This window comes from Henckelia pumila, chromosome 2 (assembly GCF_033568475.1).
Source record: "Henckelia pumila isolate YLH828 chromosome 2, ASM3356847v2, whole genome shotgun sequence".
NCBI lineage: Eukaryota > Viridiplantae > Streptophyta > Magnoliopsida > Lamiales > Gesneriaceae > Henckelia > Henckelia pumila.
In genome coordinates this window covers 104,190,185-104,217,583 of record NC_133121.1, presented here as the reverse complement: position 1 = coordinate 104,217,583, position 27,399 = coordinate 104,190,185, and the positions used below count along the sequence as shown (strand labels likewise).

Below are 27,399 nucleotides of genomic sequence, written 5' to 3'. Positions count from 1 at the left end.
ACAAAATATATTAAAATATCAATTAATTAACTATTTATTTTTTAGGAATTTAATCTTTCCAAAAATATCTAATTGTTTTATTGATATTTAATTATTTCGTACTTGCCATATTTGAAGGTTGACAATTTAATTGTCTACAGAGATAATTGTAGTATAAAATGGACATAACAAAAGATCAAAAAGATCCAAATAAAAGAAACTCCATCAATTGAGAGCGAAATTGATAAATTTGTTAATGAAACGTGTAAAATGTTGCCCTGATAGGAATGCAGACGAGTCTAGTATCATATTACTTGAGCTCGACTTATATCTGTCTACTCGAGCTAGAGCTCGATCGAGTAACTAATTTCATACTCGAACTCGACTCGTGTATATTTCGAGTTACTCGAGCTCGAACTCGAAAAATAAATATATATATATTTAAATAAATAAATATGAATAAATAAATAATATATATAATATTATATGCATTATTATATATATATTATCGAGTAGCTCGCGAGCTCGATCAAATCGAGCTCAAGCTCGAGTTTTGACCGAACTGCTCACGAATAACTTGACTCGTTTGCACTTCTAGTTGCCCACATGCATAAAAAATAATCTAAATGTTCTGAAGTAGTGGGTTTAAAGTACTACTCCCTCCGTCCCAATTATATTGTCCACATTTTTTTTTTGTTTGTCCCTAATATATAGTCATATATCATATTTAAAATATTTTTTTACACTTCTTTACTAATATATCCCTATTAACTACACTTTGAAAATTGTGCAATCATTTTTTAATGCATTAAATAGGGATAAAATAAAAAGTCTATATAAAATTTACTTTTCCAATAACTTTTTCTTAATCTGTGTGAAAATGAAAATAGAAAAATATATATGGGACAGAAGGAATATATATTTTACAATCAAACATGTAAATTTGTTTATGCATTTGACCCCAAACTTATACTTCCCGAGTAGCAAAAATATCCTTATATATACATGGAGGAAACACACACACACACACACACACACACACACACACATATATATATATATATATATTTCATTATCGAGATAGAAGTCATCTTTTGGAAGCGAAGCAATGTAATTGTCATATGCAACAAAGTAAATGAATATATTTGTACTCATAATGATTAAAATTGTTTTTATAACTGAAGAGTAGACATAAAAATTATAGAAATATCATCCCCAATGACTAAATAAACCTCAAGCCCAAGCTGGCCAAATTACCAAATTTGCATGTGCTCCCAATTTTAAATAAGTTAAAAGCAATCATATTATCCTACAACGAAGCTCTTTGAAATTTTCATGGATGGGTATCTTGGCTTTGGAATTGTTCCAGTATAAGATTACAGTTGTTCATGGTACGAGCATCAAGAAGACCGTGATTCCAAAGTTTGACCATAAATAATCTCCAACACCTGCCAAAACCATCAAGATACAACAAATCAATGGAACTTTTATTTTCCAAACTATATAGAACGATCGAAACATATGGTGCTTAAGTTGATATACTATATTTGATTTCCACCATTGTTACTATATAAAACTTTTGATCCAATAATATGGAACCAATCATATAAAAAAATTCATAAAGAAAAGGTTAGGTGACTGAGTCTCCATATCCAAAAGAGCTCTTGGAATGGTACTTAGAGTTTGGGAGGATACACTAGTGTCTTTTTGGTAGAGCTTCCTACTAATGTTACATAACAATGATGTATTTCTTTCGAATCCAATGTTGGTCGGCTAGCTATTCCGATAACAGAAAGTGTCTATAGTGGCCGAGCAAATGGTAGGATGTACATAGGAAACACAGACAGACCAGTGAAAGCAAGCATGTATCCACAGTTGTTAGCTTGTTAACGGGACAACTAGACAAGAAATTGGCAGTAGTGCTAAAGTTGGCGCGACTTCAGATGCTAATATATATTTTTAATTGTGTTCCAAAACCAACTATAGCCTAAAAAATGTGGCAGCACAAAACAAATGATTCATTGTACCTCATTTTTCTGAAACATTGGGGAATATGAAGAAAAGGAGAAATTACACGTAAGTTAATTGTGATCAAGAATCTGCACAGCAGGAAAAATTACCAGAGTAGTGCAGGAGCCCCAGCAAGATCCTGCCCGTGCAACTTTGAGAACGCCTCACATGCCCAAGGAACATGACCATCAGCCAGAACCCTGCATCACAAGAGAAAGTAATTGATCTAGCTAATTTCAGAGAAATACTTATATCGTGACAAACCTGAGCTTTAACAACACAATCAATATTAGTAAAAAACATTAATGCTCGCATCAACAAGAAGCTATGTCACCACGTATATATAGAGAAAAAATTTGTGCGGCATAAACATGGTAAATAATGGGAGAAAATGACAAAATGAGATTTAATAATAATATTTATGGATATATGCCTCGTTAGGGGTTTCAAGAATCACACAAAATTTGTTTAGAAGACCAAAACTAATCAGCCAAGTTATTTAGTTTGAACTAAGCCTTTTATGAGAATGATTTTGATGGACTTCGACAAAGGAAAGCCATCCGATTCTTATCATAAATGACATCAATAAGGTGGAAGACAAGTGCTATGTATTATGTGGACAGAATGAAAGGGGCAAGAAATAAACGGAGTCACTCACCTTTGCTTCCTGACAAAAGAATTCCAGAGATGCATCAGTTGCTTCTCATCTTTTGTAACATCCACAAAGTCATCAAGCATCTGCTCAGAATCCCGAAATTAGTCATGAACAGAAGTAGATAACTGACAAATCACATTGAAAAGACTGCTGTGTTTAAAGGTGCTTAATACGAAAAGAACATATTTGAGGAAATTTATCAGCCCACTGATAGTACCTAATATCACCTGGAGCTTACACTCTCCAAGACAGTAGAACAACGTTTATCATGCTACTATTTACAGCCTCTATCTTTAAAATTTCAAAACTATGAGATTGTCGCAGCCTACAAGTTTGCAAAAACTTGTGACACGTGAGATAATAATATTGCTTCCGCCAAAAACCAAGCAAGATGCGCCTGGGAGAAGGTTATCTTAAATTGTAACCATGCCATTTATCTACTACAGCAGATGTGCACGCGCATATTTAGCCCAAACCTTTACTATAATGGATTTGTCATGGTCCCAGGGTTTTGATAACATTATGGGGTGATTTAAGGGCTGATCATAATTCATGATGTTTTGAGGCTCGTTGGAGAAAACCTCACGATCTCTTAGTCTAAAGGTTCGTTAGGAGAGAACCTTAGATCTCGTAACACAATATTGTGATTAATTTTCCTGATGAATTTTATTAATAAAACACGCTCTATTTATAATAGAGTACAATTAGAGAAAATAATATCCTAACATAAATAAAATATCACTCTAACTATGGAATGATTCTATTGTTTAAAATTTAAAAAAGACAAGATAACAAAGAATTCTACAAAAGATTATAACAGAATAATCCTTTGGGCTTTTAACTTATCCATATTGGTGCAATGGAGGCTCATGACACTACTCCCCCCTTGGAGATCATGGTTGTCCTCAACCATATGAAAAGTGCAGGCTGCTGTAGGAGTATTTCAAAGATTAGGCATAGGTGGCGGTGGTTTTTAAATTCCTCCCACTGGAACCATAGACGACCTTGTTCCAGCTTTAAAAAACCAAGTTGGACATTGCTCTCAAGATAAAAAGAAGCCAATCCACCCTTTCTTTTTCTGTTGTTCGTAGATGACAAGAGAATTGTTGGCATTGGTTTAGCCCTTAGTAGATCGGACATCCCTCTGCTGGGATTGGGCACACATGTGTTGCCGTATGCTGATCCGCTCCCAGGCAGCTCCCTGATTTGCTGGTGATCCATACCTTCCATACAGCTACCATAATCCTTGTTTGACAATGCTAATGTGCTGCCATTTGTGGCTTCGCCGCCACTCAGCTCCTTAGTACTTCTGCCCTTGTCCTTACCCCTTACTGCTTCGGTTATGGTTGCAGAGATAGCTAAGGATAATGCTTCCAGCTGGGCATGGAGTTCTTGCTGCCGACGCTTGTTTGCAGCCCTATCTTCATTGTACATCTGGATAAATGCTTCGAATTGTTGCTGTAAGGTGTGAAAATCCCCCATAACAGTTGGCTCTGATACCAATTTGTCATGGTCCCAGGGTTTTGATAACATTATGGGGTGATTTAAGGGCTGATCATAATTCATGATGTTTTGAGGCTCGTTGGAGAGAACCTAACGATCTCTTAGTCTAAAGGTTCGTTAGGAGAGAACCTTAGATCTCGTAACACAATATTGTGATTAATTTTCCTGATGAATTTTATTAATAAAACACGCTCTATTTATAATAGAGTACAATTAGAGAAAATAATATCCTAACATAAATAAAATATCACTCTAACTATGGAATGATTCTATTGTTTAAAACTTAAAAAAGACAAGATAACAAAGAATTCTACAAAAGATTATAACAGAATAATCCTTTGGGCTTTTAACTTATCCATATTGGTGCAATGGAGGCTCATGACAATATAATGTTAGTTGAAATGGGAAAACTAACCCGGTTATTTTCAGTTTCTTCTACATTTTATGTCTCAATCTGTTCTACCTTTTATTTCAGCAGCACATGGGTTTCAAGTTTTTAACAGTGAAACATAAACCCATAGATTCACATGCATGTTTTCTTGAACTGAGAAAATTTCGCATGCTGAAAATAATATCAAGCTATTGGAAGGATCAGTAACACCATGGTGTTATACTAGAGCGAAAGACTTATGCTACTGGTGTCAAAACTATTTTGAAATTTTATCAAATAAAACCCTGCGCTAGGAAAGCCATTAATTCTTCACAAATGTAATGTAAAGTGAAAAAAATTGCAGAGGTACTCAAATTGGAGTATTAACATCAAATGCTTAAATTCTCTCCCTCTACAGACTCATAATAACTTGGTAATGAACAGCTTACTTCCGTAAGAATCATTTACTTTGACATGTCTAAAAAAACATAATTATTCAGTAGTCAATGCATCTCTCCACGCCAGAGAAAACTTCAGTGAATGCAAAATTAATCTTCAAAAAAGTAAATAAATATTGTAAAAATTAAAAATTAGTACTGTAGCAACCACAGAACATCCAAGCATACCCTTCTATCTTCAAGGTCCGCAACATCATCATCTACTTCATCCTCACTGTCACGATCTGATAGTACTTGCTCCAGGGCCATGGGCTTCATTCGTTTCAGATTTCACATGTAGAAAATCAACAAATAAGTTCAAACGTTACTGTAATGTACATCAGAACAATTTTGTCATGCATTCAAAATTAAAGGTCAATATGGAAATATCAGCAAAACTTTTGTATTCCAACTTCTGCCTATTCAAAATGGATACTTCAAAATAAGATCACAGGAGCACTTAAGTGATCCTGAGTTAATTGTGTCTCAACAAACTTTGAATTACCGAGGATTTATATAATAGTGCGAAATCTAAGAAAATGGAGATTTTGAACAAAGGGAGGATAAAAGAAACGGGTGTTTGAACTAGATCACTCATATGTATTCAATGGGTGCTTTCCGAACATCAAAGGGAATTTTTATGCACGCTGAAGAGAAAATTGAATGAAGGATCGAGGCTATGTATTTGAACTCCATGAATGTTCCAATACCGATTTAGACCCCAGAGAACAAAAGTAAATTTCAGAGAAAATAAAGTTACAAAAACTCTTGTGCCAACAGACTTAGAAACCCTCCCTTGTTTATACCTGCCTGAATTTTAAGTTCCAATGGAAGTTAACACAATGAGAAGTACATGCAGTATTAGATAATTTTGAAACCAACGACAATACCAAATAAAAAAGTGGGAACACTAATTATGATGATTCCTGGAACATAAAAAAATTTGACATCATCAAGGACCTATAAGTGTTGCATTACCAGAGCCCCATTGTCAAATGTTCATGATTCCTAATTCATGAATTTTACATTACATGATAACAGAAGTTTCTGAAGCATGAAAGATTCATGTCAAAAGACAAACTACAAATACATATAGTAGATCATAGTAGAACTCACTTGAGCTCTGTGCGAGTGAAAGAATTGCCGCTTTTGCAAGAGTGCACGACTGGAGAAGGCAAAAAGAAAAATTAGATATGACTCAACTCGATGTTTACATCATAAACATCACCCATATCTACAATCTATTATAGTCAGATTTGTCTGCGAATTTCAGGATGCCTGAAATCTCTTTTCCTATGACATCCCCAGAGTTGGGTTAAACTTAATTGCGAGTAAAATAAATGAGCAAAAGTAGCTTGTAAAGACGAGCCCTATTCTCATTGAAGTATGACCTTTCTATTTTCAAGACACTTAACAACATTCCACTTAGTTAGGCAAAAGTGTAAACATATTGGTGGAACAGAGGTATTGAAGCCAACACATTTATGACTTCTACTCTGTTATCTTCTATACAAATCAGTGAGTGTACTTACTTTCTGGGGTCAGAGCGTTCGACTGATAGTTTCCTTGTCTTAGCAAACTGTAGCAATGCTGGAGGTGTAAGATTGTTTCCAGGTAATGACTGAACACAATCAGGATCTGCATATGAATGTGCTGTGGCAGATGAAGCTCGGGGACTAGAGGCGTCTCGTTCTCCGCTGTCTCCTATGCCCAACAAAATATAAGACATACTTATCCATGTGATCTACATAAACTTTTACATGTGTATATAATGAGAGCATACAGTTCAATTGAATGCTAGGTTCATTCTCCTTTTGACAACTACTTAGAAAAGGTAGAAGGGAGACTCTGATGGCTGTACGTGTCAAATGATTTTCACCCTCACTTTCTAGGCAACAAAACAAAGGAATTCAATCTCTAACAGAGCTCAACTTTAACATAAAGTAAAATATGAATATCTAAACACGAAAGAAAGAACATTACAAAATGAAGCAACCAAGAAAACTTAATGGACAAGAATACCATCAGCCTTTGCCCGACCATCAGTTATCGAAGGCAATTCTGAATCTAACACGAGGGGATGCACATGACTTGATCTTTGAACTCGTCTCTTAGATTTCTTACGTTGTAGTGCTTTGGAACTGTGCAGTTAGATAATTTCGTTACATTTGATATCCATAATTCAAACAGAATATGTCAAGATACAAAGCATTTCCAAGATTCATTTGAGAAAAACAAAATATATATAAGAACAACAACAACAACAACAACAACAACAACAACAACAGCATACCAAAAGAAAAATGTCTGCTGTTTAGGATCAACACCAGCTACAACATTCTGCAGAGATAATTGCGAACAGTTATCAAATGAAGTGCTTGAAAATATTCTCCAGAAAGCCATTCTACAGACAATGTCTGCTAGGCAAGTCAACTTCAAGCTCTCTTCCTACACTAACCCCATACATTCTACAATATACCATATATTAATGATAGTAATAGATACAAAGATCCATAGAGGAACTGAAACCGGGCAGCAGAAGGGTTCGATGCTCTACTTTACACCTGATACTATATCACTATTCTATGCATACAAGTCAGTTACTAGATAAAATAATTACTGTTTACACAGAACCACTGAAGATGAAGTGGGGGCTTGACCTCAGATCTCCATGCATCTGTTTTTACGGACACATTCACAGCTTGAATCTCTTCTGTTACCTACACAGTGGGAGTGAGGACATTATCCAAATACAATAGCATAAACTTATAAAATTGATTTAGGTTTACTAACCCAGAATTCAAAGTTAAAAAGGTCGTGAGTGGAGCATAAGTGATATCTCAGACCCTGTAAATGTATAAATTACCGCAAGAATCAATTCACACATGCTTCAGAAACTAAAGGAAGTAACAGCATGAAACACAAATTACCTTAAAACTTGCACATTTGACCAAGCAAAATGGACAAGCAAAGTCCTCTGTCACTGCATGTTAAAAGACTAATTCAAGCTTCTTGTAAATCTTCGCAGAAACACAATCTTACTTTTTATCAAAGCGTAAGGCGTTGGATAATGACTGGTTTCACGCATCCAGTTCAACAAAAGAAGCAGGCACGAGACCAAAATATAATTCAGAAAGGTAGTAGACACACAAGATCTCTGTTAAGATGGAAATTACCATGAATACAATATATGGATCTGAACAACCAAACGTATGAGAACAGGATTTGATTACACAGGCTCAAGGAAGACACAAGACTGTTTTGTACTTAAAATGCAAATTAAGGAGCACAAACCTACGCACAATCTCTATATCTCATCAGTTAGTTAAATGGATATATACAACATTTTTCTGGAATATTGTAAGATAGCTATATTTAGGTCATTTACAATCCCAAAGAATTTGAAATGAAGAGTGCGTAAGCAGCTTAAGTAGTGAAAGGAAACCACAGATAAAAAATAGAAAATAATATTTTTTTAAAGGAGTTTATAGTTGAAAATGTCGTTCATTTCACTGAAAATTAGGTTGTTTATGTTACACAATATAAAAGAATTTCAACCTTTTGCTATTTCAGATTTGTATAGGGATTGGAGCTTAACTTTGAGCTAGATTTACTTGAACCTCTTTTGAGGATTAGTGGATCACTGGTCCACAATTTGTACTTTAATTATTTTAATTATTAATAATATTTATGTTTCTGATCAAAAAAAAAAAATTAGGTTGTTTGCAACCTTTCGAAACACAAAGCATAATATCAAGACATGACAATCTAGAGGCAAATGACATTGCACCCAAGACGAACGTTCAGCTGAATGTCAAGGCTCAAGTTAACTAACAAAAACAAAAGACATCAAATTACCTTCGGTCCTCTGCAGCTTATTGTTATAATATTTGTAGTTGAAAACAACATTTCCAGCCCTCAACCTAGATAGCACCAACCCAAAACATTAATGAACTCCGGAATAATTATTTAAAAGGTCAAAGTTTCAACAAAACGTCAAAAGCAATGAGCTAAGTGCATGACTTAAGAAACGAAAGAGGAATCATACTTAAAATACTTAAGAGGTGAAGAACACAGAAGCAGAACTCTGGGTAAAACTTAGGACGTTGATTCTATATTTGTCTTATTATAAAGAAAGAGAAGGGCAAGACAAAGAAGCAGAACTCCCGCAAAACTGAAGACAAGTAAACTCTGATATCATTTCATTTTCTAGTGACAAAAAAAAGAGCAAACAAGCTCGTTTTCCCCGCCGTGAGCATGCAACAAGTCAACTTTCTTTTCAAAGTACACATGACCCAAATTTAATTGCATCCGATCCACAAACGGGTGTATTCCAAATTAATACAGTTAGAAGAGATCTAAAACAAACAGAAGATCATTAGAGATGACAGTTCCTTTTCTGTTCCATATTAAAATAACATAGACCATACGTCACGAAGGATTCAAATCCTTAGTAAGTTTCATAAAATGTGATCAGATTGAATTCATTTCAGTATTGTTGAGAAAAGTTGATGACTATATTCAAATACAATGGGGACATGCGTCGGATTAAAATCATTTTCGGTTACAACCAAATGTTTTTGATGAAAATTTTGGTGATATGCATTCGCGTGCAAGAAAGAGAAGGGAGAAGGAGAGTTAGTGAGTGGTGGAATTCACCTAATGACGTGGGGTAAAGTAGAGAAAGGAAAGTCACTGTATGAGAATGAATCATAAGGAGATCTCTCCTTGGCCCCAACTTCTTCAGCTGCTATGCTGACTTGCAAATGTTGCAACATAGCCTATGATGAAGGAAATAAAAAAATAAAAGTTATTTAAAAAAATTTCAAATAGCAGAGCAACTTCCAAACGTATAAATCAAGTAAATTTCATTTTTTCGATAGATGAACAGGGAATACCACAGTTCCAGGTCCAACATTTGGATTTTGGAATGATAAGCAATTGTCTTCTCCGAAACAGCACGTCTGCAAAAAGGAGTAATTAAGATAAAGGCAAAAACACAGAGGGAGATTTCACCAGCTACAAATGAGTGTAGATCGCAACGAAGGTAATGCATACAATCACATGAAATCTAGAAAACAAGACAAGGAACATCATGAGAAATAACGAATATAGAAAGTCGATGACCTCAACCATTTTTCTAAATCCATTCTCTCACCCAGTCAAAGAAAATTACATGAATTTGCGTCATTGTTTCTGAAACCGAATCAACTAGATGCATATCATTACCCTCATGAAGCAGGAGTGTAGGTCAACAGTTGACAGCATCTCCGCCCTCTCCCCAGAACTTAAGTTTGGAGACTTCTCCCATGATAAGTGAAGTAACTCCAATGGAATCTTACCCAGGAAGCAGTGGCCACCAATATTAGCTATCACCAAGTCAGAATAATATTCAAATGAAGATGAAGATGTTTATAAAAAATGAAGACAAATAATTGAAAGTGCCAAAGTAGGGGGGTAGAACCTAGAACTACCAAGAGAAAACTAAGTAAAAGAACATGCTATTGTTAGGTTATTGCCTCTTACCAACAAGTGGTATCTTATAAACCAATTTATCTAAGTAAATTCGAGGATGTTGTTATTTAAGGAAAATCTTAGGCTTTTTGTGAAACATAGCAACCAAACGGCAACAGCGGATCCTAGTACAAACCAAACCTCAAGAAAATGAACTCCAACCTTTAAAATAAAGTCATCAAATGGTAAATCCACAAATTTCTATACATGTCTCTTTGCCGACCAACTCAGAATCAATCCTAATAAATATGTCTCAAATGTTATAGTGCATATGCTGTCCTGACTTGAATGTTCAACTCCAACCTATAACAAAATGACTCCAGATGTGAGCTTTCAAAAGCTATTCTTAAAACTTAAGCAGTTACTTTTATTAAGACTTGCTTGGTGAGGAATTATCGAAACTGCAAATCAAATGCCACTTTCTTTTCAAGGTCTCTTGTCTTGTTAGTAAGAGAAAAGTCTATTTTTATTGTACCAAGCCACCATGATGTTAATTAAAAATGTCATAGATGCAGGCCCTCAGCCTAAAATTTTGTAGAGAGGCAATTATAGAGGTAAGTATATGAAATTATAAAAGTATTCAATGCTTTCCTTCTAAACTGAGCAAAAAAGTTCAACATGTATACTATGTCAACCAAATTTTCTTGGTTATTTGCATAGCTGGGACACTGTTGGAAATGGTTGCTATACCAAACATCAGGTAGCTGACTGATCACTACCTCAGATTTTCTTAAGCAGGCAGATGCAAATATAGGTTTCTGAAATGTGTGTACATGGTGTATACAAGAAGCTTCTCTAGTGAACTTAGCTATGAAGAAAAAAATAGTGAACCCACATAACAATATCAAAGACTTCTCAAACTAACTGTAACTCACTTGGCAGTGATGATCCATCTCCATGTTCCTTAAATAACTCAGCTGCAGAAAGCAGCAAAGCCTGGGTAATTCCAAGTACCACACAGGGACACATATACAAGTTGATCGTCAAATAAAAAAAATTGTACCAGAGCTGATAAACATAATACAAAGAGATCCAGACTTGACTTCAACCGATAGCTTAGTAATGTCAGGAAGAATAAATTTTGCTTCATCTTGATTCTTCCCATCAACTCCTGTACATTTTTCCAGTCTGCATGGTCGACTGACACGATAAACCGCAGACTACAGAATCAGAAATGGTAGCAGTCTATCAGATAATGAAGATTCGCCAACTGAAAGTGGAAAAGGGAAGCGTCCAACTAAATGAACTGAACTCATAAACTACCTCAACAGTCACAGGGCTGTAAACCGGTCTTGCTAATAATATAAACAACGGAAATAGGCTTTGAATTCTTGATTCATCATTTACAGTGGATGGTAGAGAAATTTTCATTTCAATCCTAAACAGGAGGAGAACCAAATAAATTGTGTCAATAATGTACCATGATAGTGAAGCCAAAACTCCAAACAAAAGGTATGACTATATGAGACACGTGCACGATGCCCACCAACGGCTCTATCAAACAATGAAGCATTGTTAAGCGCCCGCTATACAACAAGGACTAACTAGAATAGGCAGTGAACATAAATTGTCTGAGAGAATTTATAGATAAAGTGGAGATGTCTCGCACTTCTGACAAAAGCTTTATTCCTACAGAAAACAGGAATTGTAACAAAATATTTCGCTCTCCATATAATGCCTTGATATAGACAAATGACATCTGAAAAACTTCATAAAAATACATCAAATTTTAGATGTATAATCCACATGGTGAAGAGCACAATAAGAGAAAATTTAAAGTTCTCCTGATGAAAAGCATCTGACATTCGGCTATTTAACAGAAAAAATATAAAGAGTTTCTAAAATATTCAACAGTTATACCTTTTCTTGTGTTTTGCTTGTATTTTGTATCGTAGACATCTTTGGAGGAAAGGTGGCTGCAGAAGAACTGCCTTCAGTTAAAAATGCTATACACAAACTACCAGAATCAATAACCCCTAACTTGAGCAATGATGACATACGGAGCCAAACAATCCACACGATAAATGAGAAAATCACAGTCGAATTAAATAAAAAAGGGCAGGCTGATATAAGGAAGAAAAATACATCTCTAACAGCACGACGCTGAAGAATGTTGTACAATTCAACAGGCTTGCAGTAAATTGAAAGGCTCTCCTCGGCTGCAAGTTGCTCCTCTGCAGACAAATTCACCCATGGATCTTGGTGGCACATGTGATCTGTACCTCTAGAGTGACTGCAATTGCAAGTAAAGTTCCTGTACAATGAATTAAATTACATTGATGGTCTTAGCTGATCTCTAACAATCACATTTGAGGTGCAGTGACATTACTCAATGCATATGATCCACATTCATAGTAAAGCACATTCATAGTTTGCCATTTGGCAAATTTGAAACAGAGAAAAAGATGAGCCACAAGCATGAATTCAGGTTTAAAATTCAAAGCTTGATTGAGAAGCCTCGGAACTTCATAATCTCTCTTTGAAGCACATAAAATCCATTGCATTCATACAACCCATAATTTAAAATTTAAAACACAACCACTACAAATGAATACTTTATCTGTAGCCCATGTTGAAATGTGTGTAAGATTGAGCAGTCAACCCCAAGGAGCAGGAGAGGTTACTGTATTCTAATTCGCAACATTGTTTTGTCAATCATCCGTGCAAGCAATGCAGTCGAGTTATAAATATAAAGGAAAATAGATTGAGTTGGGAAATATGTACAGTTTAAACTGGCGACATAATTGAAATGGCTGACATTTATTTTGCATTCATAAGAATAATGTGACCGACACTAGGACATGGAAAAATGGTACTTGCATTCCATTATTTTCATTATTGTTTCAGCTGTGTGATATCCAAACAATTGGTGCAAATAGTAACATTTGAATGTACCCAAAACATGAAAAAGAAAGTTTTAAGCACAAGACAAACAGCTATTGAACTTGATCATGGGTTCGACAGTTTGTGAATGTGACATGTGGGTGTCTAACATCATTATTGAAGATGCTGCAACACAGTAAAGCAGAAGTTTGTTGAATGGAGACTTACGCAGTTTCGCGAGCCACAAGAGGTATGCCAGGCATTCTTATTAGACAGGGTTGGCAAATTTACACATATTTAAACCAAAACCTGCATTGCCACCAAAAATCTACAAACGTGAGACTAGAAAACAGACTTCATAATAATTCCTTCTCTATATTATTACAGGATTCCACTCAATAAGAGTGAAAATCAAAGTAACAGACACACTACTCTCGAGAGTTCGCAAACACGATATTACATGCACTACATGCAGTCATATTAATTTTATGCTAAATATATTTACAAACCATCTAAAAAAGTGACCAATATTTGGTTCACGACCACTTAGCCAGCAAAAAGAATTGTGCTTATATCATTGTTCACAATTTTCGAAGAAGTGAACAAACAAATTAGAGAATGAGAATACATTCCAATCCGGCATACCTGTTCAAGAACTCGTACTGAGAGTCTGAGATATAGAACCAATTGCAATGGTGACTGGGGGCAGGGGAAGGGGCGGGACAAAGGTCTCCACACGTCTCATAACAGTAAGTTCGTGTAATTTACCGAAAATAAAGACCCCTTTTTTATTTAACATTTGCACCATACCTGGGTTCCACCCTCATAAATTCCCTAAACATTTTATACCTTTAACTATGCATAAACGAACTAAAATGCGAGGCTTCACAGCTTAAATCCATTGAAAAAGACGTCGTAAAAAAAGAAATCCAGAATATCAGAGCCCTAATTAAGTCTTCAATCAACATAACCAGAAAGATTCACTTCAAATCCGGGTTTTTTTTAATTAAAAAAAAACACCAAGACTCAAGATGCGGGTGATTATAGAATTTGAGTCACAAGAACAATATTATTTATGGGAATTAGCTTAAAATAAAGTGAGTACATACAGGAGCAGAGATATTCACCGAGTGGAGAGGGCAACGGGAGTAAAGTCAACCGTACCGGCGAAAAAAAGGGGCGTTTGCCCGTTCACGGCGTTTTACGTTCCAACTAATTTCTTGCCTTTTCTGGTATGAAAATCGTCTTGTAAATGTCGGGGACTGTGTTTTTTCATATTTATTGTTTTAATTTAATTTAATTAATAAAAACAACACTTTAAAGTATAACCTTTCTTCCGATATTAGAGGATTAGGGTTGAAAAATGAACTCTTTTTCTCAAAAACAGAATTAACTTTCGGATATGTATTGGACAAATATCATATATATTAGCAATAGGAGCACACACATTGCGTGTGTAACGAACAAACATCATATTTTTTTTCTCAAAAGTGAAAGACGTGGGAGGTGGAAAAGTTGAAATGTCATAAAAATCAGCATAGTGAATTTTAAGATAGTCAAATTGTGGTAGAAATTTTGATAGGAGAAAATAGTTGAAAAAAAATGTGAGTGTAAATGGTATTTTTTGGAATTTAAAAAACAGACAAAGACACCGACAAACAGTTTCTGTAAGGTGCTCAAACTTAATTAACAGTAAAAGATGCAAACTTGCAAACCAAATACATCAGATAAGTATGCATTCTGATTTGAAAAATAAACTAGTTATAATTTTTTTTAGGGAAAATTATTTTTTTCCTTATCTTTTTTTTGTGATTTTGGTCTTTTATCTTGTCAAATTTTAGTTTTGGTTTGCTATTTTTGTTTTTTGTTGACAATTTTAGTTTTTGTTTCAACATAGCCTAACATGAAACAAATGCAATGTTTATATGATGCTGAATTATAGTGTCACAAAATACTTTTTAAGAAAAATAACTAAAATTGTTGAAATTAAAAAAAAAAATAACACGATTAAAACTGAAAATTTGATGACATAAAAGACCAAAATCGCAAAATGACAAAATTATATTACAAAAAAATGCATATTTCTTATTATTTTAATATTCATTTTCGTTTTAGATACAATAATTATCTTTAAAAAATATAATTATGTAATTTTTTTTAATAATTATGTAATTTTCATATCTACAGACTACAGACTACAAATATGTTACTTTTTAAAATGTATTAAAAATAGAGTTATTAATTTTGTTCAAAGAAAAAATTAGAATTATTACTTAACTTACAAATTTTAATTTAAAAAATGAAACATAGAAAATTTACTAAGAACACCCGTCCATAAAATTTTGTTTCTAAAAACTCCTAAATAAAATTGTTCATTTCATCTAATAAATCAGATCCATGAAATTTCGATACCCAACGCCAACTTGTTTCATAAACCCCTTAGTGGGCACCATAAGAAAAAGCCCATAAATTCTTAGAAAGCCCAATAATTATAAAGGAAGAAAAAGGCCCAAATCCGGCTAAGTATGGCGGCCTATTTCTTTCTCGTATACAGACTCAAAACCTTGAATCGAACCTTTGTCAATGGCGGACGGCGAAGATATCGGCGAGTTCTACCTGCGTTACTATGTCGGCCACAAGGGGAAATTCGGCCACGAATTCTTGGAATTCGAGTTTCGACCAGATGGAAAGCTCCGTTACGCCAACAACTCGAACTACAAGAACGATACCATGATTCGCAAAGAGATATTCCTCACGCAAGCCGCCCTCAAGGAGTGTCGCCGCATAGTTTCTGAATCGGAGGCAACTATTCCTCTCGATCTCTCCATTTATTTCAGAATTATAATGGGCTATTTAGGGTTTTGAAAGCTGGTTGTTATGTTTGTGTTGCAGATAATGAAGGAGGATGATAATAATTGGCCGGAGCCTGACCGAGTGGGTAGGCAGGAGCTGGAGATTGTGATGGGGAATGAGCATATTTCGTTCACGACGTCCAAAATTGGTTCCCTCATGGATGTTCAGACCAGCAAAGATCCCGAGGGTTTACGCATTTTCTATTATCTTGTTCAGGTATGGTTTATCTGCACATTTTCTTGGAAGATTTCTTTGACTTTACTGAATTGGGTTTATTTAACATGTTAGTGGTAAAAGTGATTGTATTGTGAAGGAATAATTCTGTGCATTAGGCTAACAAACTTGACGAGATGTGGTCTTGTTTGGTTCCACCCCGGATTTTCGACTTGATATTTGATTTTTGGGAACATTTTCAAGTGCATTCTATTTGCATCCTGCAAGACTCGATATTGAATGAATTGTTCTTGCATATATATGTTGATGGATCAAATCCTGGCTACCGAATCTATTACTGTGTTGACACAAGAATTTTGAGTTATGTTTAGTTTGGTTATGAATTAAGACTAAGAATTCCCTAGGAAGAGATAAGTCAATAAGCATATTAGTCTTGTTCGTATACTGTAGTAGCTTATAGCAATTTTTGCTACGTGCATAGATTTAATTTTAAATGATATGTTAAATACATGATCCTGCATTGCCAAGCTGACCAGTTTCACTTGCATAGCCACTGATATTGTTGTGTGAAATTGTCAGCAGAATGTTGCATAAAACCTTGGTTGCTCTGGATTGAGCTTCGTATGTGTACCCCAGGGTTATGTCTCACCATTATTATCTTGTATTCTAGTGAAAATCGAAATAAAAAACTATCAAGACTCTTTTAATGGTATTTGTACTTGTTGGTTTTCAAAAAGGATGGTTCTTTATTCCTGTCCCATGATAGTCGGTACGAGTATATCTCGAGTTAGCACTACCAAATTCCATGTTTCTTATCTGGTTCACTCATTGCAGGATCTGAAATGTTTTGTCTTCTCTTTAATCTCACTCCACTTCAAGATCAAACCCATATAATGCAAGTTCAGAACTGCTGCCGGAGCCACACATGCCGTCTTAAGTTTGACCTTTTCTTTGGCGATCTTTTTGTAGTTCTTGAATGGTTTTTATGGCTTGTTTTGCTAGAGATTGTAAGGCAAGGCTGCCCAACTTTTAATTTGTTGTCCTTTGAAACGTGATTATTAGTACCATATGTTTCCTAATTTGTATCGACCTACTGGTGTTTACATATTTCTGTGTAGTCCACTGAAATACTTGGAACTTTCCTGAATCTGCTTATCAATGTTATGTTAGTCGCTCATCAGTCATCAGCTTTAGAGGGCTTCCCTTATATATGCCTACTTCTTGGAATGTTGAGCCATATAATGTTAAACCTTTGATATGGTTTCATAGCTAGCTTTAACCGATCGATGGTGGTGGTTGAGGCAATGAGGCTAACCTAGGTTATAAGGAGTTTAATTGAAGATTTGAGTATTTTTCAGATGTGGTCTCTTTCCATTCTCATACATAAAGCACAATTCAATTCAGTGTCCCCTTTTGTATTTGATACGAGTAAAGGATCGAAAGGGAAAGGTATTTTACAGTATTTATCACTGATTTGATCAGTATTTTACAAAATAAATTAAGACAAGTATCATCATTTCTCAATATTTCAGTTGGGAGGCGTTCAACTCCCTGCCAACCCACCAATCATAATTATACCTTCGAAATCTTAGCAAGATCTCGTAATAAACAAATAGCACATAATTCAAACCGGTAGCTCATCTAACATAACCAAAGCTAGCTCTCACTTATTTATAAGCATCACAAGTTCTACATATCCCTTCCAACTCATGCCAATGGCAAAACGTATAGTATTTCTAATATGCACAATTCTACTCCCATTCTACACCGTCGCAACTACATACACAGTTGGCGACAACTCGGGTTGGGATATTAGCACGGATCTTGACTCATGGCCAAAAGACAAAACTATCATGGTTGGGGATACTTTACGTAAGTCATCGCATGATCGTGTTGATTAATCTACTATTCTCTAACTCATCCAAACGTAAGTTTGATTAAGCTACTATTTTATGATGCTTCCTCGTTGATTCCGCAGTGTTCCAGTATTCGTCGTCTCATTCTGTGAGCGAGGTGACCAAACAAAACTACGAGGATTGCAACACGACCGAAGTACTACAATCGAGTAGTGATGGGAACACATCTTTTCCGCTAACCAGAGTTGGGGACATATTCTTCGTTTGTGGCAATAAGTTGCATTGCCTTGGAGGGATGAAGCTTCATGTCAATGTGGAACCAAATCAAAAGCTGGCAGCAGCAGCACCGGCTGGCGCCCCGCAGGCACAGCCAGGTGGAACTCTTCCACCGGCTTCTTCTAAGAGCAACGGCCCCACAAGTTCATCGTTTACTAACTTTGCTAGCAACAATCATACTGTTGGGGCCATTTTTGGGTTGCTTGTTTGGTTGTTTGGGATGATGTAACTGAGATTATTTTGTGTTTCACTCCTTATACATGGTGAAATGAAAGACGAGAAATGGAATGGCTCAAGTTTTGTATTTTACGGCACCATTCATCTTTTGTGCATTTTTTTTTTTAAATATGCTATTACAACAAGGATAACAACCTACATGAGAAACTAAACCACGTGCTTATTGATGTATTTATTAGTTAAAACAGGAAAAGAAAACAAGAATATCGAAGAGATGTAATGGGAAAAAAAATGTTGGCAGATGGTGATACGAATTGTAAATCGAGAGTTTAAATGGGCATTAAAATGGCTCAAGGATAAAAGGAAATTAGACCTCGAAGCAATAAACCATGTTTCGCATCTAATTTTCAAATTTTAAAACAAAATGAGAAATGAAGAACGTCATTTAATTTTGAAAATGTGAAGTTTCTAATAGAAAGAACAAGATAAGAAACAAAAGGATAAAAGTCTGAAGGCTAGAAATGGGATTGTAAGAAAATGACGACATTACAAATGGCTGATTGTTTCCTGTTTGTACTGTTCGTTGCCTCCTATAGTAAAATGCGATTGTATAGAGTAAATAGCACAAACCAATTCCCAAATAGAGTTACAAGAAGTTTGAATGTCAAACTAAGATTGATCTATAGGCATGCCAACTAATTAAAGTTGTAAAGAAAAGATGTAGTATGAGAGAGGGGAGGGGGGTGTGCATGCCAAATTGATTGTAGTTCTCAATTGATTTCCACTGTTTTGAAGCATAAAAAACTACGAGAAAATTCATCAATAAGGCCTGTATCGCATTGGACGCCTAAACCTTGGAGCCCTCCTGCATAAGAGAGCATGAAACCTCACATGTAAGACACAGAAAAAATAACAGGGAAGGGAGAGTGGGAGACTCGATAGTGTAAAGGTGAACCCGCACATACAAACATGCGAAAGTGAAAAGAACTGGAGTAGATGAGTATTTGGAAACCCATGGAACCAATCTTTTTTATAATCCGCATAAACACAAAGCAACTATAAAACAACTACAGTGTTGCTTACCCGTAACCGTAAGGAGGGTAAGCAGGAAACGCAGGAAAAAATGGCCTTCTCGATCCAAAATATGGATTCGGACGCCTTCCTCGATACTGTTTCATTCCTGGGACATTTGTTCGCTTAGCAGATACCTGCCCAACATCATAATACATTAGTGTCAGGAGTTCAATAATCATTTGTCACGATGGTGAAAATAAGATGAGTTAACGCACCTTCAGTTGACGGCCATGCAACTCTGACTCGTTCAGCAGTACAGCATTTTGAACAGCCTCAATTTCAACAAACTCTACATAAGCAAAACCTTTCGGCTGACCAAACTTGTCTGTCAAAATGGTAACCCTGTTGACTGTCCCACAAGACTGAAAATGCTGCTGCACCTCCTCAGGCGTGCAAGCGTAGTCCACCTGTAATTGGACATGAAAAGTTGCCAAGGATCAAGTAGGGAGGTCGATAGCGCACGCACGCACGCGCACACACACACACATATAATACAGAGAATATACATTAGTAACATTACAGGTGTAGATTCATAAATAAAGCTTCAGTATTGGTAAAGTAATCAGTCGAAACATCAAAGCTTTCTCTGACTTATGATTTATAAAACATCGCAATAAGTAAATCCAGCTAACTTTAGCCCTTTTTGAGGCGAGAATGGGAAAACGATGACAAGAAAAAATATATATATATATAATCCAAGATAAAGCATATTTCATTTTATTAAACCAGTAAAATCCACGTTGAACTAAAACTTTATAATGCAACCCCAGTTTCTTTAACATAGGCTGCAAAATAAAATCTAAAATTGGTTATCACAATGTTTTGATATTGTTTTATCGAGGTCTACCTTCTCACTGGAAGGATATGATGAAGAGCAACATTTTACGGGCTCAAATAGCATGGGACCACCACCCTTTAAACCTAGTAAAAGAAACCGCTGGGATAGCTAGGTAGCTAGAACAATAAATAATGGGAGTGTGTTAGGGAGGGTATTGAGTATTTACTTTTGGCAAGAGAATTCTAACTTGAACTAGAGGCAAGTGAGAAATTGTTCTCTTTTGTTAAAGGCTCTCCCCTGAGAGCATAATCTTCAACATAGAAGGTTTAGTCATAGCCTTGTATTTCTTTTGGCAAGTAATATAAATACCCATGCTTATTATTGTGGTTGTCATGATACGACAAAACTAGCATTGCTGTGGTGAAAAATCAATTAAGGGCCAAGAGACTCACATTACCAACATATATAGAGCGTGAATCCACTTCCTCCTTTTCAGCCTGAGTAGCAGAGGCACCAGTTGAATCATCTGCATGCCCACCGAATAATTTATTATAATTAGTTTGGTCACTATGAATGATGATAAAATCACACATCATGAAATAAAGGTGGGAATTCGAAAGTGAGAACAGGCCACAAGAGGTTCCAACAGACAACTCTGCATCTAAAGCCAATCATTTAAAGCCTCCAAAATAGGAGCGGGGAAGCCCTAGAAAGTAAGAACAAGCTACAGCCAACAAGAAGTTCCAAAAAGACAACTAAACATCCATTGACAAAAAATTTAAAGCCACCAGAACAGGTAAACAGCAAGAATACTTTTAAAATCATTAAGGCAGTCCAAATAAAATTTTGGGTAGGACAATTTGTTTAACACTTGTCCATGATCAAGTTCATAGACTATGGTTAATAAATGAAATACATTTCAATAAAAAATTTACCAACTTATTCCAAGTGCATATTGCTGCCTGTCTATAAAAAATAATTTGAGGAATATCAGAAAGAGAGACGTAAACATATATATATATATATATATATATATATATATATACAGCTCCGATCCCCTGCACCCTAGGGTGCAGGAAAACTGTGTGCGACCACTAAAACCCGGTAGTGGGTTTTAGTGGTTTTTGTTTTTTTTTTTTTGCACCACTAAAACCCACTACCGGGTTTTAGTGGTCGCACACAGTTTTCCTGCACCCTAGGGTGCAGGGGATCAAAATTATATATATATATATATATATATATATATTGCCAGATAACTCACCAAAACATCACTATGATATTAGATCAATTTGTTTTCATTGTAACACAAGACACAATTCAGATAGTGAAATAATTTTGAAACCATTGGTAAGCACTTGAATGAAGTAACATGATTGAAAGTAAATGTGTTCTATATTTCGAAATTGATCGGTTGAACAAGTGTATCTAGGTTACATGCAACAACAATCATAACAATCGACTGAGATAGAGTTTAGGAACGCAAAGAGACCTAGTGAGCCAAATTAGACAAACCCAATCTGCCATTAACCAAGAAATAGAAAGTCCAAAACATGATTTATCGGGCCAAAATATTTCACAATCTGCGACTTCAAATGACATCTCAGCAAAATAGCATTGTAGATCGGGGGAAATTCAAACAAGAAATCTGAGATGAAATTCTACATCAAATCATTTCATTCATCTAAACAAAAACTAGATAACGAGTGAAGGTGGATCGATTCAATCATATGACTCATTCAATTAGTAGATCTTAATAACTATTCCCCACTCATTCAATTGCTCAAGCGTTTAGGCCAGATCCAAACAGCGTAAAATGATTTGAATAAATTTTCATTGCCTTTGATGTGATTTAGATCTGACCCATACATATGCAGGAGAAAGTGATTACCTACCTTTTTTGCGAAAAGTATTCATTCGATCTTATCAATTTTTTTTTTTGCTTGTGGTGCGGAGGGGAGGGAGGCGTTTGTGTGGATGAAATGAGAGAAAAGAGCTATAAATACTCCCACGGAATAAAAAGGAAATTAGAAATCAGTGCACGCTCATTCAAAAGCTAACATCACTAAATGTGTAACACTTGTCGCACATTCAAAACTTTTGTCTCACAAATAGAATAAATAAGTGGTATGACAGTTCTTTAGATAGGAGTCATAGGACAACAGTGAGTATAACACTGAGTATAAAAAATATAGACAGTCGGAAGTAGTACAACAATTTCGACTTCGCTATTAGAAGTGCAAGGCACACCAAGATTTATAGGTATCAAAGACTAGAGCCTACACACTAAAATGGTAAAGCACAGCACATGCTTTATTGAAGTAAAGTACCCCAGATAATTATATGCTAGAATCTAAATATCTGAAGAAATTTGACCACATAAATACAATGCACATTTTAACAATTATTAAAATCAATAAACAGGATTCATTACTATATAAGCGAAAATAAATGTTCGTAATCATGCATTTCATCATGGCTTTACCATCTCTAATTTGAAAGCGCGCTTAAAAGTGGCCTCAAGCCTTTGAAGGCCTTCATGATTGAGGGACAGGCTTCATCAAAGGACTGTGTCCAAGAAAAAATTATAAGAAGCATGAGGCTTGGGAAATGCCAAGACCAAGCATCATGAATTACAAGTGTAAGCATGATTAGTCAAAAATTAAGCATGATTTACTTTTTAAAAAAATTGATACAGTTTTAATCATATCAAAAGGTACAATAAATTAAATATATAAATGTAATAAATTTAAGACTAACTATATAAATTTTCAAGCTCTGGAAAACACAAAATTCAAAATTATAATCGTTACTAGTTTTCTATAATTATATCATATACTTGTCTTAACACTTTGTTGGACTATCATTCATTCGTATCTTCTTTATGAAACTCACTTTTTGTGTCATTCAAATCTCATTGGGTTTATTTGGAGACAAATAAATGAAGATAGAATTTTTTTGAGGAAAAAAATTTAAAATATTATCAGTCAATGTGAAAGTTCAAAGATTTTTTATTCGATAAAATTATTGCAATATTAATGTTCAAACTAAAAGGCTTGCATTTTATTGACAATTGAGAATCCAACATGTTTAATGAGATGAATTATTGGCGACTATATTTACGCTTTTGCCAAATCGTTGCTTTTTAAACAAGTTTCCCACTTAATTGAAACAACTCACAGTCTAGGAGGTTATTGAAACCATCAAACTAAGTTGAGTTCTTTAATAATTACCATACAAACTTTTTTTTTCTTTTGAAGAAAGAATACTATTAATGAAGTTTGATTTTGTTTTATACAAATCACATAATTTCAGTTAAAAAAAGTTAATTTGCCTACCTATGCTACAAATATTAAGAACTTAAGATGGGTTCCTGGTTACACTTCAACATCCTGCCTTCTGTTTTTTATTTCCAAAACCGAAATTGAAAACAGTTTTCAATCCGATTTTAGGAGATGGTTTTGGCTTCTGTGCACAATCCAAAACGAACCTTGGCAAGGGATAATGTAAACATTAAAGGCACACTAGTGGATATTTTAAATTTAGCAAATTGCATGATTTGTCTAGAAATGAAAGCATTGATTCACGCCCGCATCAAAGGCATGTAAAAGACATCTGAAAAGCTCACCAACTTCATTAACAAAAAGTATAATTTGAACTTTTAATTTTACACACCCATACACTTCAGACAATTGTCTCAACAATTTAAAAATGATTTATCTCCACTGGCAACTACAACCACCCACACCATCTAGCACCATGCAAGAAACATAGACTCATATTCACAAACACATCCTGCCAGTAAAGTTACTATTTATAGAAATACCCATATTTGAATTTATTTATTGCTTAATCACACACAAATGTCACTCCCACTAAATTATGTGCTTCGATTTGAAAAAGGTACTTATTAATTAGTCACACGGAGGGGAAGGGAAGAGGCAGAACTAGAGTGAACCACGAAGGCAAAGGTGAGCACAAATGAGAACAGAAGCAAAAGTGAAATATACAATTCAAGATACATAGAAGCCATTGTTAACAGATTGCGCATGAAAAACGGTATGTTGAGCGAAAAGCTATGGTTTCGTAACTCTCATCCATCTATTCTTTAATATGCACAACATGATGACAGAAAATGTTTCAAGCAGGTGTTGTTTGGCTTATGCAAACCCATTCTCGTACACATTTAAAGGGGTATATGTGTGCTAACTTTTAGGCCTTATTTCGTTTCGGTTAATAGACGTAAAATATCTGTCTTGAAAACGTGAAAAGGCTTTTGTTTTTGTAAGACAATTCAAAATTTAATTGCACACAATATGATACAAAAATGAAGCCATACAAATTAAAATCGAGTATGACCAAGGAAAGTGGCCAAACCAGCAAGTTTGATTTTGGAATTAGTTTACATGCTGCCAACAGGATAACGGTCTGATTAGAAACACTGAGAAGTATGATACTTGACTTATATGGTCAGCACCATCCAGGTAGATGAAAAATTAGTAGCACGCGCTCAAAACGAATGATAACTATAAATATCCCAGACTTAAATGTGTGGTCATCAATAGACTTCATATCGTTCGCATCCAATGTATGACACAAACTTAATTTTTCACAGAGAAAAAACAACTCTCTTCACTATGTTAAATATTGTGGACTGCACCAAATTTAATTGCAGCTGTTATGCGGTCTATGTCATTTTACAAAAAAGTTATCCTGAACTTATTCCATGGTTTCAAATAACTATAATGTATCTAGCGTTGGTTATAAAATAGTCAAGCACGGTTCAACATATCAACAGAATTAAGCAAGCATACAGTGATTTGATGACAAAAGAATGTTGATTTTGAATTACATAACTTATCTTGAGCAGAAGTAAATAGCAATAATATACCATCCAATTTGGCATAAATTAAAACTAACATATTAAACTGCCACAAGCAAATCAAGTCAACTAACTTATCTTTATTAGCAAACACCTACATTTGTCCCAAAATCAAATTTACCCCTGAATCAGGTATTAATTTAAAACTTTTGAAAATATACACGGATAGAACATAATATAAAGGCGCCCAAAAACTCGGGGTGAGTAAAAACCTTGGGTGGCTCCCATCTCCTTCTCGACCTTTGCCTGCATATCACGAAGCGCAGATGCTTCCTCCTCAATCTCCTGCAATCTCTTCTTCATACTCTCCAACTCCTACATAATGAAAATTGAAACCCCCATGTCACACAAAACCAAATACACACTATTCATACACACACAAACCCTCATTATTCTCTTCTTCCACAGACACAAGAACTCAACAAAAAACCCATTCATATCTTCACACACACCTCAGATTTGGATTCAACATCGGCTTGAGCTTCTATCGATTGGTCGAAATCGGATTCCATGTACGCTTCCTCAGGCACATCGCCGCCGTAAAGGTCGTCTTCTTGTTCGTGAGACCCCTTGTACTCCATTCCCAACTAAATTCCTCTTTACAGCCGCTATTGGTAACTGCTTCTGATTTGGGGGCGAAAACGAAAACGAAAACGAAAGAGGAAGCGAAGAAAAGATGGGAGAGGGGACGAATGATTTAAACGACACCTCACACTGTCGTTTTTGTACTTTTTATTCTTCTGTTAGAGCCGCTGTACTTTTTCAAGGGTTCTGGTAAAAAAAAAAAAATGAGAACAACATGTCCGGGTCTAGGAGTTCGTCTTAATTTGTTTGTGTTACAAATTTCTTTTTATAACCCCTTTATGCTTTATAATTTACTATATTTAATAATTTTTTTATCATTAATATAATTAATAATTGTTTTTTATGGAATATAATTAATAATTTTTAATTGTTGATGCATACTTGGAAAAATTTGATGCTAGCATTAACGGCTCATTTTTTTTCTTTACATGAGATGCACTTTCGCCGAAGAAAATAAAGGATGGGTGAGGGAAGGCCAACGAAGGGAGCGGCGGTGCGCGATGGATGTCTGGAGGCGTGTGGGAGTTAGGTGGGAGGCTGAGAGTGCAATGAGCTAGCTAGGATAGACGAGCCGCGGGGTTGGGGCCTGTGGGTTTAGAAGTTGAAGGTCAAAATGGCGCGTGAAGACCGGAGATCTGTTGTCTAGCTAGTTCTCATCCCTAACCCATATGGCTTTGATTGAACCGCATGAAAGATATATAATGCTAGTGTGTGTTTTTAGGTCAAGAATTCTAAAATATTATATCAGATAGCAGATATCATATAATCATGTGTAAGAAGGCAAATATAATCTAATCATGTTTTCAATAATCATTGGAAAAATACTTGAAATCACAATAACAAACACTTATTTGAAATAAAATCTCTCAGTAATTTTTCAATTGTATATATATGCATGTAATTTTGATATGATAAACAACTATTGTATGTATATTTGTAAGCACCGACTAATTAAGGTAGTATCCACTTATTCGATATACAAGAAGTCATTTCAACGATAGTTACAAATATGCATATATATATATATATATATATATATGTATATATATATATATATATATATATATATGAAAGCAAAATGAATTAGGGTAATTGATGAGATGTAACTGCAAATGAGAAGGTTAAAAACTTGACAAACATAAAGGCCATTGGTCCAAGTGGCATTGGTTCCCACCATGGCGTGAGGAGTTCAAAGGCTACTAATACATTTATATTTTGAGTAGTGTCCTGTCTTGCCAATCTCGTCTAGTGATCATCTTGTTCTATATTTATTTCTGTTTTGTCTTACAAATTGATTTTTGTTGAGTTTGGATCATCTTGACGAAAAATAATATTTAACATAACCATAGCCACAAATATTTTAGATGTGATCCCTATACACGATTTAAAGACCTATATAGTTTGCTTATTGATCTCTTTTTATCATTATTTATTATGGCTTAATTAAAGTATATAT

The 27,399-nt window shown here is 35.1% G+C and overlaps 4 protein-coding genes across 7 annotated transcripts; 2 read left to right on the top strand and 2 right to left on the bottom strand.

The window, feature by feature from the left end:
* Positions 1-1,101: 1,101 nt before the first annotated feature.
* On the bottom strand, positions 1,102-14,550 carry LOC140880109 (polycomb group protein EMBRYONIC FLOWER 2). Of its 4 annotated transcripts, none has more exons than XM_073284223.1 (22): positions 14,401-14,550; positions 13,520-13,600; positions 12,554-12,722; positions 12,329-12,384; positions 11,732-11,846; positions 11,472-11,628; positions 11,344-11,385; positions 10,184-10,323; positions 9,853-9,918; positions 9,614-9,735; positions 8,813-8,877; positions 7,885-7,937; positions 7,748-7,801; positions 7,615-7,674; positions 7,248-7,294; positions 6,977-7,095; positions 6,487-6,658; positions 6,071-6,119; positions 5,144-5,227; positions 2,648-2,727; positions 2,100-2,189; positions 1,102-1,427 (listed from the first exon to the last, which is right to left on the bottom strand). In XM_073284223.1, exons 2-22 carry the CDS (start codon positions 13,552-13,554, stop codon positions 1,313-1,315), a joined length of 1,890 nt encoding a protein of 629 aa, XP_073140324.1. In that variant the 5' UTR covers positions 13,555-13,600; positions 14,401-14,550; the 3' UTR covers positions 1,102-1,312. The 4 variants fall into 4 exon arrangements, with proteins under 4 accessions (XP_073140324.1, XP_073140327.1, XP_073140326.1 ...); XM_073284226.1 differs by having other exon boundaries at positions 6,487-6,655; XM_073284225.1 differs by having other exon boundaries at positions 14,456-14,530.
* A 1,288-nt stretch (positions 14,551-15,838) lies between these two features.
* On the top strand, positions 15,839-17,465 carry LOC140882333 (protein mago nashi homolog 2). Its single transcript, XM_073288278.1, has 3 exons — positions 15,839-16,093; positions 16,184-16,360; positions 17,153-17,465. The coding sequence occupies exons 1-3, from the start codon at positions 15,875-15,877 to the stop codon at positions 17,210-17,212; spliced, it is 456 nt and encodes a 151-aa protein (XP_073144379.1). The 5' UTR covers positions 15,839-15,874; the 3' UTR covers positions 17,213-17,465.
* Positions 17,466-17,607: 142 nt separating this feature from the next.
* Positions 17,608-18,746, top strand: LOC140882332 (stellacyanin-like). Its single transcript, XM_073288277.1, has 2 exons — positions 17,608-18,190; positions 18,297-18,746. Exons 1-2 carry the CDS (start codon positions 18,028-18,030, stop codon positions 18,677-18,679), a joined length of 546 nt encoding a protein of 181 aa, XP_073144378.1. The 5' UTR covers positions 17,608-18,027; the 3' UTR covers positions 18,680-18,746.
* A 370-nt stretch (positions 18,747-19,116) lies between these two features.
* LOC140881659 (polyadenylate-binding protein 1-like) lies at positions 19,117-26,122 on the bottom strand. Its single transcript, XM_073287138.1, has 6 exons — positions 25,811-26,122; positions 25,571-25,673; positions 20,932-21,005; positions 19,917-20,108; positions 19,711-19,835; positions 19,117-19,492 (listed from the first exon to the last, which is right to left on the bottom strand). The coding sequence occupies exons 1-6, from the start codon at positions 25,937-25,939 to the stop codon at positions 19,447-19,449; spliced, it is 669 nt and encodes a 222-aa protein (XP_073143239.1). The 5' UTR covers positions 25,940-26,122; the 3' UTR covers positions 19,117-19,446.
* Positions 26,123-27,399: the final 1,277 nt, after the last annotated feature.

Coding starts and splice junctions, on each gene's coding strand:
- LOC140880109 (XM_073284223.1), bottom strand. CDS start 13,554: ATGCCTGGCATACCTCTTGTGGCTCGCGAAACTGC. Junction 10,324..11,343: donor AGATGGATCATCACTGCCAA/GTGAGTTACAGT, acceptor ACTTGGTGATAG/CTAATATTGGTGGCCACTGC. Junction 9,736..9,852: donor ATGTTGGACCTGGAACTGTG/GTATTCCCTGTT, acceptor CCTTCATCATAG/GCTATGTTGCAACATTTGCA.
- LOC140882333 (XM_073288278.1), top strand. CDS start 15,875: ATGGCGGACGGCGAAGATATCGGCGAGTTCTACCTGCGTTACTATGTC. Junction 16,094..16,183: donor GCATAGTTTCTGAATCGGAG/GCAACTATTCCT, acceptor TTTGTGTTGCAG/ATAATGAAGGAGGATGATAA. Junction 16,361..17,152: donor TTTTCTATTATCTTGTTCAG/GTATGGTTTATC, acceptor CACTCATTGCAG/GATCTGAAATGTTTTGTCTT.
- LOC140882332 (XM_073288277.1), top strand. CDS start 18,028: ATGCCAATGGCAAAACGTATAGTATTTCTAATATGCACAATTCTACTC. Junction 18,191..18,296: donor CATGGTTGGGGATACTTTAC/GTAAGTCATCGC, acceptor TTGATTCCGCAG/TGTTCCAGTATTCGTCGTCT.
- LOC140881659 (XM_073287138.1), bottom strand. CDS start 25,939: ATGGAGTACAAGGGGTCTCACGAACAAGAAGACGACCTTTACGGCGGC. Junction 25,674..25,810: donor ATGTTGAATCCAAATCTGAG/GTGTGTGTGAAG, acceptor TTCATTATGTAG/GAGTTGGAGAGTATGAAGAA. Junction 20,109..20,931: donor GCTCTATATATGTTGGTAAT/GTGAGTCTCTTG, acceptor GTCCAATTACAG/GTGGACTACGCTTGCACGCC.